The following is an 11153-nucleotide window of genomic DNA, read 5'->3' on the forward strand; positions in this document are numbered from 1 at the left end:
AGTTTTATTTGTATATTCTTTTCAGTGATTTGCTTACCTTTCCTATGCTTTGCAATCGGATCGTGTTCTTTTTTATTTCGGTATTGTAATTGTATGACCTGCCCCAACTGGACATCTGTGAAAAAGAGCTTTATCGCTCATTGGATTCGTCCACTATAAATGAATATTGTGATTCTGATTATACAGCGCAAAACACTTTGCTCTCTGCTTCGACCCTCACACTGCTCGACTTTGGAATTCCATCCCCATCTTCACTTTTCCCAAGTTCGTATCATCTTGTTAAGTACAAGCCATGTATTACTCTTATCTATTACTGTACAGGTTTAGCGGTGCTGTTTGTTGCTCGCTGCTTGCAATTTGTGACCTTGGGTCCTTCTGCTCAGCAACCGAGATAAGAAAAAATATATCAAACAATAATCTCGCGATCCGATGCATGTACCGTGAACTCAAGAATCGGTATAAACTGATCAATCGGTGTTGTACAAATGGATAGCGAGCAGCCCTTGTTTGTAGCAAAGCCTTCGGCAATGTCCTCTCCCCGAACGCAGGATCCTTCTGGAGCCACGGTCTTCCTTGGCTTCACGCCCGCAGGGTTCGTCGGGTTTCAAGGGAACAAGCGAGTACAGCTGCTTAAGTGGTGAGCTCACAGGGTGATGACCCCAGATTGGTTCATCCCCAGCTCGCCAGTCATCCATCCTTATCATCCACGTTGTCCTCAATGCACTGACAGGGTGTAACCAACATCAGTGTCATTGTGCCCTGGTCTTTTTGGTTTTTGTACAAATAATGTGCCCTTTTTTCACATTTACGTGTGTGCACTCGAACGGTGTGTTGTCATGGAGAGGGGTAGTGCAGCGGTTAGCATACTGCACTATGAATCCGGTGACCCGGGTTTACATATCCGCGTGCAGCCAATGTAAGTGACAATTATCTGAACCGGTCCTGGGTCTCCTCTAGATCGACTCAGCCTTAAATGAGTACCTGGTGCGGTGTCTAAAAAAGCATCGACGAGACGATGGCGACCGGTCACGGCGCTGGCCACCCACAACCCCCGCATGCGCCGTGGCGGCCGTCATAGGTGCTCGCCAACAGCACAAAGGTCTTTGGCGATTGGTATATTCGAATTTTTTGGGAAGAGTAAATGTGATATAATATCTGTAGTGTTTTTGGTTTTGAATCGCCAAGTTCATTGTGTTTATAGTTGTTTCTTTCTTTTTTAATCCACCTGCTGCTAGGATGGACGTCGGCAAGCTGAAATGTGAAGGAAAGAGCTTTTATGTTCACGGTGTGCAACATGGGGTAGGTTTATTGGATATCCTATTTTTTTTACATATCTTTGCACGTGATATCTTTAAGTTTGTAGGTATGTATTTTGAACTTCATTCGCACCGTACGTAGCCAACCGTGCTAATGAGAGAGGCCGGGAAGGACAGCAAACTAAACACAAAAAAACGTTCTAAAGAAATTAGTTTTCAATCTATATTTCAAAGTGCATAGTTTCACAGCGTAATGGTGTCTGCTTCACCGTGATTTCCAGTGAGTTCCTGTAAATTGGCAGTGTTCATGGCAGTTCTAAAACAGCGATTAAAATCCATGCATTTTGAAGGCAATTTCCCAGCATGTATATTTTAATGGGTTTTTTTTTTAAATAAACGGTTTGAATACATTTCTGGAAAAAAAGGAAAGTGACAATGGCGTTACTGTTCTAAATGAAAGGGAAAGGAATAAAAATAGTTTTTTTAACATAGAAAATTACAAATTTGACTCGGTAGAAACCAGTGAAGTGCCTCTTGGTAATTATGTACTTCGTACCGAACATTATTAATGCTTGAATTGCTCATTTCCTTTAGAAGAAGACTGTGTTAACATACCATGCACCCACTCCGTCTGCCTGCAAGCACCTCTGGAAGTGTGGCGTGGAAAATCAGGCTTTTTACAAGTAAGCTTCAAACTCATATTGTTTAAATGTCCTGCTCACTCTTTTTCTACTACAGACCAGTCCTGCGTATAGCCAGCGCTATCACAGACACTGTCGTTCAGACAGTGGCATAATTCATAACTGCAAATGACTTGCTCATGCCATTACTGGCACGAGGGCCTTTGGTCTACTCTTCCACGCTAAGAATGAATAAAGCCCCCCCCCCCATCCCCTCCTTTCCCTCATATTCACATCCCCTAAAAAATACCATGTTCCTGATCTTTGTCCCTACGTCAGTAGGATAGACAGCCAACATTATTCCCTTTCTCTTGCCCCATGAGCACCCGGCCTCAGGATTTTCGTCCGGGGAATATCTGGACCACCTCGCCGCTCGCACTCTGTGCCGGGCTCTTGTAAACAAAATAATGAATAAAGCTGAATTAAGAAGAATTCAAACTAATTACAATTCACCTATTTGAAGGATTCAAAATAATTATAATCCACCGATTAGGAATAGTTGGACAGGATAATATATGAATATCCAATAGATTATAAATAACATACAGGAAACATTGTAAGATACATTTTTGATGCGTGAAAATAGCGACAATTGAGTATATCACCAATCTCTGATCATGTGTCATAGTCTCTAAGTATTATTAAATGTTATTGAAATTATAGGGCTGGAACAGTGGCTATGAACCTGGTCCTGGGTGCCTCCCCACCTCATTTCATCAACCCGCAGTGACCAGTGTGGTGTGAAGTATGGTCAAACAACCCCCAGAACCAACACGGCATGGGGGAGGCCTTCATCCAGCAGTGAATTTGGTTGTATAATACTATGATTTTGTCGTAATTAAATAAAACAATTACAAGGCACTACGTCCCATTCAACTCCCATACGTCCCACAATTATGACATTCTGCTCAGGCGCTGTGTCTTAACTGATTTGCTTAAACCTTTGAGATCAAGTTGCACAGGGTAAAATGAACTCATTCTTATGCCTTGCTCTTGCATGCTCTGTGCGTAAGGAACTTCTGTACAATGCGGCTTCAATGCATATCCGAGGCTGAATCGGCATGTCGTTGACTCTTACAATTCAGCTTTGTTGCCAACGGCTTGGTTGGTCTTTGGGGCACCATGTACGTTCTTTCCACTCTGAACATGTCAGGTTAAACAAATCAAGTGCAGAGACATCCAGTGGCTTTACAATAGCCAGCGCCTGGGCTATAATTTTCACAATTGTGCTCTGCTCTTAGGCACTGTGCGTTCTTTATTTGTTGTAAGAAGTGCATTCGTGGTGTTTCACGGCAAGTCTAAAATGAACCGAGCGATAAAAGAAAACCAAAGTAGTGCATTAAAACACAGTGTAACAGAATTGCACGTCTCTCTGCTTTTCAGTTTATTTGGGGCATTTTTGTTCGCTGTAGCTGCTGTTTTATTCTCTTCTAATGCATTAACCTGTGCGCCCACACTCACCCATCTGCGCAGGTTTGAGAAATCCTGTGAGATCAAAACAGTCCTGAGCAGTAACCTATTCTTCCGGGGGTCCAGGTTCAGATACAGGTGGGAAATCACGACATGGACTTCCTAAAGGAACAATGCAATCTTTTTTTTTCCTGATTTAAAATTAATTTACGTAACCAAATGTCTGATAAATGTAATTAAAAAATTCTGTGGCATACTGGTCAAGCGTACAGTATTATATGTGCAGTTGACAACTGTTATTCACTATATCTCTCTGTGTGGCCTCTTACATGCTATGGAGGGCCATTGTCCAAAACATCGGCTAAAATATATATAGAGAGATCATGTTTTACTTTTAGAGCAGTGTTATTGACGAATGTTTTGAGTTTATATTATGTGTGCTTGCACACCACTGCCAATGCAACTTCATGATTTTTGTTGTTGATTTTGCAATTGCGGAAGGGAATAGATGACCGCTTCTAACCAAGGGCTTTCTGGTCACCAGAGGCAGGGTTGCCAAGGAGGTCATAGAGGCAAGTGCCAGGATTCAGCGCAAGTCTCCAGAGGTGCAGCGGTAAGCTATTTAAAAAATAACCACGCACGCCACGTAAATATGTCATTGGTTACTTAGCATGTGTTCATTACTTTACTTTACATAACTACTCTGCTCCACTTCCAAAAATGTCTACTGTGCCTATTTTTTGGGGGGACGGTGACATGGCCCTGCGGCAGCGCATTCGCCGCTCGTTGTTGCAGTATTAACCAGGGCAGGCTGCCCTGGTTAATACTGTGGGTGTATGTTAACCATAACCAGTCGATTTTCAGGATCCCGTGACATCATTCGCAAGAGTAGGCCATTGTGTGTCGGCGTCGTGCTCCAAATTTTCCACATTTGCAAAATGTACCCCCAAATCTACTCAATTTGAATATACTTCGCAATTATTGCCCTACTACCAAATATGGCAAGATCCTCCTGAAAAATAGTCATGAGACTCATTGAGGGTTTCCTGGGTAAACAAGTGTAATAATAAAGTAATGGTAAAATAATCACGTATGACTGAATATGTACTTCAGAATTACATATTTGTAAAATGCTTACACTGATTTTTCATGCAGTACATCACTATATATATGCATGGCAATCAGGGTTATTTTCATTGTTCCTCAATCACAATTGCTTGACAATCCACCGAGGTATGAGATAATTAATTATTGAGAATGAAGACTGGGGAAAAGTTTGGCATGAAGGAACCACATTGTTATTAAGTAATAATTTTCATGAAAATGAATATGAATATATTTTTGTTATTGCCGCTTAGACTTTTACTGTTGCACTATACGGCTCTCCGATGTGTTTTTGGATTACGCTGCGTTTTGTTCCACACGATGTCCGACGTCTGACTCCGTGTGTGTTGAGCTTTTTTCGCACCATACATCGCCAACCGTGCTAATCGGAGGTGCGGGGGAAGGACAACAAACTAAACACACAGACAATAAGCCGAACAAGCTGAAGAAGCTTCAAGCGTGTGGCATGAATTGCCATTCATCCCGAAACATTTGGTAGAATGTTTAAATTGAATTTTGTCAATGAGAAATGCAATCAATCACCCGCCTCACAATTTGAATAATTGTCACCATTCGGGGCCACGATTCAGACATCAATTATTTTTTTTACGTTATTGTAAATATAGCGCCTCTGATGGCCATACATACAACGTGCGCAAATTTCAAGTACGTGAATGTATTCTCGCACGCATCTTCCAATACAGGTCTAAAAAATAGTGACCGTGAGAATAATTTGCATCGACGCATCATCACATGCCCACTGTCAACTGCGGATGACGTTTTTGTTTAATGCCACGCTGGTGTTGATGACGATGAGTGATGCGTGACCCCGTTGACGACAGCTCCATAGGAAAGAGCAGGAGCAGCCTCTCCTTCTCCCAGCAGAGTGTGTCCACCTGCACGACCCAGCATGCCCCGTCTGAGTTTCCTGACTGCTCCTTCATACAAGGTACGTTGCCCCATCATCTCTGATTAACAATACACTTTTGTTGTTGTTATGATACTGCCTTGGCAGTGGTGCACGAGCACAAATTAAAAAAAACTCAACGCATTCGTCAGTAGCACTGCCCTCAAGAGAGAAAAATGAACATCGCATCTCTCTGCCCGGTGTTTTGGTCAATGGCCCTTCTGAACAGCATCTCTCTGCTATGAAGAACGGTCTTCGATCTTGAGTTGAAGCTTTCGTGACCGCAGGAATCCATACTCTTTGGTTCTTTTGGTGAAGTCACTTAGGTAGAAATAAAATGAAATATAAACAAATCACGACGTTTCGATCGCAACACAAGAAATCTTCATCAGGTGGAACAACCGCAGCAAGAAAATGCTGAAGTAGGCGAGAGAGCTGCCATGGCAAGAGGTTATATAGGTAAGAAAGGGGGGAGGCACTCATCTTGTCAATATATATTCATTTCTTTTAGGCCAATGATATTGACGAACGTGTTGGGTTTTTATCGTTCGTAAAATATTGACCGATTTAGATATCCGATTAAAATGAATTTGGCATGTGCCATCTAAACCTGGGGGTGTCCCACATGACTTGTCTTAGCAGCAGCTCAATTATTGAATGAGTCGCCATTCACAGCTCCCCCTTATATTTACAAATAATGTATCTTGTCTCCCTTATCTGTCAACAAAGCAAAGTACTGTGGGATTCAAACACCCTCTTATAACTGTGGTGAGGGCCAATACATTATAGTGACTCAACCGTCACATAAGCCTTATTTCACTGCACTCATTTTGTTAAGTTGATCGGCAGGTTGCGTGTGCTGGCATGCATTCTGGTTACTCCCACCCCTTCCAAGACATCTGGCCAGCATGGAAGAGTAGGCCAAATACCCTCCTAGAGCTCCCTCTAGTAGAGGCCGTTCCATCAGTAGTGGCGTAAAGCAACCAGTTGTGGGGCTGCACTTTACATTTTACCATTCAGCATTTACAGTTTGTTTCTAAGGTGGAATTAATTTGGGCTTCATTTACACGTGGTTTGAGTACCACCATGTGGCGAGAGCCAGCACTAGCCATTGCACAAAGTTTCAGAACACATGACTGGATCATAGCAATCGCATGGGGCTATTGGATTAAAATGATGATGCAGCCACATTGTTTTTGGTTAATTAACCTCAATATTTTTTTGAATACCAATAAATTCGTGACTATATACAAGAATTGCCCTGAAAGCAATGCCCCACTTTTTTTTTTCTCCGCCAAAATGTTTTGAATCTACAGAATAAATGCAAATGGAATCACCTGCACATTATTTTAAACCAGAGCTCAGTGTTCGTGTTATTTGGTTTCAAATTAAAATGGATTTGATCTTCTATGAAGCTCATGGTCCACCCTAAACCACATCTGCACAAACCATGGTTCAAGTTCAAATTCATTTATTAGATATAGCCCTGTGCGCCATTCGGCTCTTGAATCGTGTGCAACCGCAACAAACAAAAAACTAAAACATGAACAAGAAAACATCTTAAAGTGACGATGTGACGATGTGCAAACAGAAATCCAAGAAAAGACAGCAAAATATTGCAGAAAAAGCACCGCACACCAACGCTGTATACAAAAATCCCAGTGGGATGCAAGTCAAACAACAACAACCACAGGACAACTTAGATCAAGGCCATCAGTCTAACTCCGTACTACAACAAACAAACATGGCCAAACCAAAAAACTTTTCGAAATCATGGTAGATGTGGATACCTGATGCACAAATGGAAATGTTTTAACTCTCCAGTATGCAACTGTGGTGATACAGAACAGAGCATACAACACATAACAACGCAATGCCCGATCCACAAATACGAAGTAGACATCACAGCGATACACGCCGCTGCTCCTGACGCGCTTATCTGGCTTGACCACCTGCATGTGGAATTGTAGTCGTTGCCCTGCATCTACATCAGCCACACGAATGAAGAAGAAAGGCTTAATAAGTTAATGTACCACTTTGGAAATTTTTCTCCAGTTAGCCTAAATGATATGCCGTTGATTTAATCTATCTTGGTTATTTTAAACAACCTCTGTATGATCTCTCAAAGTAGAAATAATGTTTGTAAAATGTATGCCTATTCATTGAGTTTGCACACAAAGCACTCACTTTGCAAAGAATGCGGCACGCGCTTTTGTGTTATCCTGAATCAACAAAGTTGCTTCAAGAAAGTATTGGCTGAGCAATGAAAACTGGTGAGTTTTTTGCCATTGAAAGCCCCAATCCTTTTAGCTTATTCCCTGTGGCACGGATGCTGTCATGCCTTGATTAATTACAACGGGTTGAGTTTTGAAGCAGACTCTTTTACATTCCTGACAGAACAAAAAGTTTAATTTAATTTAAGACGGAACAATATACAGTATTTTCAACAAATTAAATTAATTATCCGTTTACTTTTATCCAATGCACTTGCAGTGCTTTCACTTATTTCTACAGTAATTAGTATAACATTTGTATTGTTGAAAACATTAATAACGTATGCCTAATTATCGTTATCTTAGCGGGCAGCTGTGGCACAGTTGTTCGCTGACATCAGTGGCGAATGATATCTGAACCTGCCCAATGCACCATGTCTCCAACCCCCAACCACCAGCCTGGTAAAATATGGTTAAACTAACCCCCATGAGGTCTTTGCCCTAGCAGTGAATTGACTAAGGGCTGTAAATGATTATCATCATAAGGTACTCAGAAAGATACTTTGATATGTCTCTTGGCCACAGTAGAGTTACATATATCATAAATATGTGCTGTAGCACAAAAGGACATTTTATTAGCACTTACGTTTAATGAACAGAGGATAATCGGCTACAGAAATAAATTGTGCTTTCCAATTCAATTAACGTAATGCCTGTTGCCATACGTTGCAATTAGCAACCTGTGCCTCTGTATATGTCTCTATCCTTTTTTGCATTGTTGTTTGCACTGCACTGTAATATAAATCTTATGAAATGTGGTAGTTTACATGTTTATATGCTTTCTTGTAATTGCACTTCAAGGAGCATATTGACATGTTTGTAATTAATTTAATATATCGTTTTCCCTTCTAATTTGAGAAATAAAAAAGAAAAAGAAAGTTTTGAATGCCACGACAACATTATAACAATTTCTAAAATCAATTATGTATGCTGTTTAAAGCTTACATTGCCACTTTTATTTTATATTTTATATTCAAAAAATATTTGCACTGGGAAATGTTTTTTACATCTCAATTAATAACTTGCAAGTACATGCGCAGCCTTATTTGAGATGTGGTAAATAGCCATACATGTACTGTTATATCCTTCCACTGGTACGTCTGAGCCATGCCAGAGCAGTGCCGAGCCAGGCCACCATAGTTCAGGATGAACAGGTTGTTTTTACACTGCAGAAGCTGAGCCGTGCCACTCACATCACACACAATGTGTGACGTTGAGACGCATGTAGATGATGCAGTGAAGCTGTGTCCTCAGTGTAGACTGACGTGACATGCAATGAATGTGTTATTGGCCCTGGCTCTAATGGGCTCTGAGATAGATTCAGATGTCTTGTGAGGTCAGTGTATAGCAATTATGGTCATGTTTCGACACAAAAAATAGTGGAAAACCACCGATTCTGTGAGAGGCTTGCTCTGGCTTGGCTCAGATGTGCCAGTGGAAGAGAGGTATTACTCTATTGAAATGCTCTGCATAAGCACGTTCATGTTTGCAGGCTTATCGGCGTTGAAGGCGGACGCACATTCGACACCAATGCCAGGCTCAAGCTCCAAACAGGATCCAGGGTGTGCGGTGGACGTCGGGTCAAGACTTGGCCCGGCCTTGAGTGGACAGTCACGAGCCATAACGTGGTCAGGCTCAGGATGTGGCAGACACCCGAGGTCACAGTCGCGGGCCGAGGTTTGGCCAGGCGGCTGCTTGGGGCTTTTGGAAGACCGCGAGGATGCGGGTGGTGGTGAGCAGCCGCTCATCATCGCCGACCTGACCTACAGCCCGACCTCCAGCACCATGCCCACGCCCGTGGAGGATACCGTCACCATAGACAGCATCTTCGCGTGCAACAACAAGTAAATCATGAAGCGCTTATCAAACGTTGGCATATAACATGACATGTAGGCATCTACTGATAATTTAATGTTTAATAACAAAAAACGTGGTTCTTTAAATAGTAGTTGGTCGACCAAGCTATCATTGATTCATTCTATATTGGTGCCATTTAGTTGAGCACAGGTTGGTCAATCCATTCATGTGGAAACCAGGGTACTTTGAGAAATCACACAAATTGGAGGGGATGACACTCGGAGCTTTGAGCAGTACAACAAAAAATTCAATAATCCATTGCTGTGCAATCTTTCCCTGGCCACCTCAAAGCCAAAATGTATATCACAAAATTCCAGTGGCAAGCAAACAACCACCACTGTAGATGAGTTAATATTGTTCTTGAAGCGAGCAAAGTTATGAGAACTTGGGAAAAGAGACGATGGGAGGGAACTCAAAAGTCGAGCAGTGTGAGGAAAGAAGGAGAGAGAGAAGTGTTTTGACCTGCGGTGTGGTTGTTGAACACGGTACATAATGAGGAGAAGATAGAGTCAGTCTGGTAGACCCAGCCCTCAGCATGCGTGGAGGCTTTTTCCGCTCTATACTAAAGTCGAATCCATCGCTGTGCGTGGCAGGTACAGGGAGCCGGACACAGAGTCCACCTGCGAGGGGTCGGACTTCGAGCCGACCTCGTTGCTGGTTATGACGGACGACGACGACGATGAAGATGGCGCTTGCGACGACTCCGAGGAGGACGCGGGCTGGCAGGGCGACCGACTGGAGCTGCTGGGCACGCGCCTTCTTGGCGGCGCGGCACGGCGCGGTGCGGCGTGCGCGTGCGGCACGGCGCGGCTCCTGCTGGCGCTCGCTGCCTCCCTGGGCCTGTTGCTGCTGCTGCTCGAGGCCGGCCTGGACGCGGCGCCACTGCGCGAGATCCGTCAGACTCCCGAGTTCCAGCAGCTGCATCGCGAGTACCTGAGCCCGCTACGTCGATGGCTGTCCACCCGGCTGCAGCCCTCCAGCCCCGAGGTCGACTACTGAAGAACCGCCTCGTTCGCTCAGATTCATCATGAAGAAGGGTGGGGGGGGTGGGAGCTAAATTATAATTTCATTGAAAATTAAAAAAATGAGCATTAAGTGCTCTGCTTCACAGGGTTGGTCGGCATGGTGAAATAAACGGAGCGTTTTCACCCTCTGCTATTTATTTTGTAAATGCATACCGTGAGTATCAACGACAACAGTATAGTCACTGTGGCTTATGAATATATTTCATGAATACATCCATGTATAATAACGCTAAAAAATAGTACATATCATAACTCTGGATATTCCTAAAAACAGATGATAAAATAATATGTAATTCCTTTCAGTTGAATCATTTATGTATGTTTTCATATTTCAGTAAAGAGAACGTTGCATTATGGGTGACGCATCATCAGTTTAATTTGTGATATATGCAAAATTTTATTCTTTTTCGCCGTTCATTTAGAGTTTTTGGAAAACATGATCTCCAATCATATACATGAGTTGAGACTCTTATTATATATATAAATGAGACAGTTTGAAAGACTTACCCATTATACACAATATATATAAATGATGACAGTAGGTTGTTCCTTCCATATGACTGATCATTTAAAAGCATTGTTTATGACAGTGCCAGATTGTGGTGTCCTTAGCGGAGCACTGTATGATGGGAGCTTGCATA

At 42.6% G+C, this 11153-nt stretch overlaps 1 protein-coding gene across 1 annotated transcript in view; it reads left to right on the plus strand.

Annotated features, from left to right (window-relative positions):
* The window catches only part of FRMD3 (FERM domain containing 3), a 30275-nt gene extending 19777 nt beyond the window's left edge, over nt 1–10498 (plus strand). Inside the window, exons 5-12 of the mRNA XM_078600337.1 lie at nt 549–637; nt 1236–1338; nt 1854–1939; nt 3410–3484; nt 3891–3959; nt 5293–5399; nt 9123–9474; nt 10081–10498. Of these exons, the coding sequence (XP_078456463.1) occupies nt 549–637; nt 1236–1338; nt 1854–1939; nt 3410–3484; nt 3891–3959; nt 5293–5399; nt 9123–9474; nt 10081–10486 (1287 nt within the window). The 3' untranslated portion in view covers nt 10487–10498. The remainder of the gene's footprint in view (nt 1–548; nt 638–1235; nt 1339–1853; nt 1940–3409; nt 3485–3890; nt 3960–5292; nt 5400–9122; nt 9475–10080) is intronic.
* The last annotated feature ends 655 nt before the right edge of the window (nt 10499–11153 follow it).

The sequence above is a fragment of the Lampetra planeri genome, chromosome 13, assembly GCF_965212315.1.
Source record: "Lampetra planeri chromosome 13, kcLamPlan1.2.h2, whole genome shotgun sequence".
Classification (NCBI taxonomy): domain Eukaryota; kingdom Metazoa; phylum Chordata; class Hyperoartia; order Petromyzontiformes; family Petromyzontidae; genus Lampetra; species Lampetra planeri.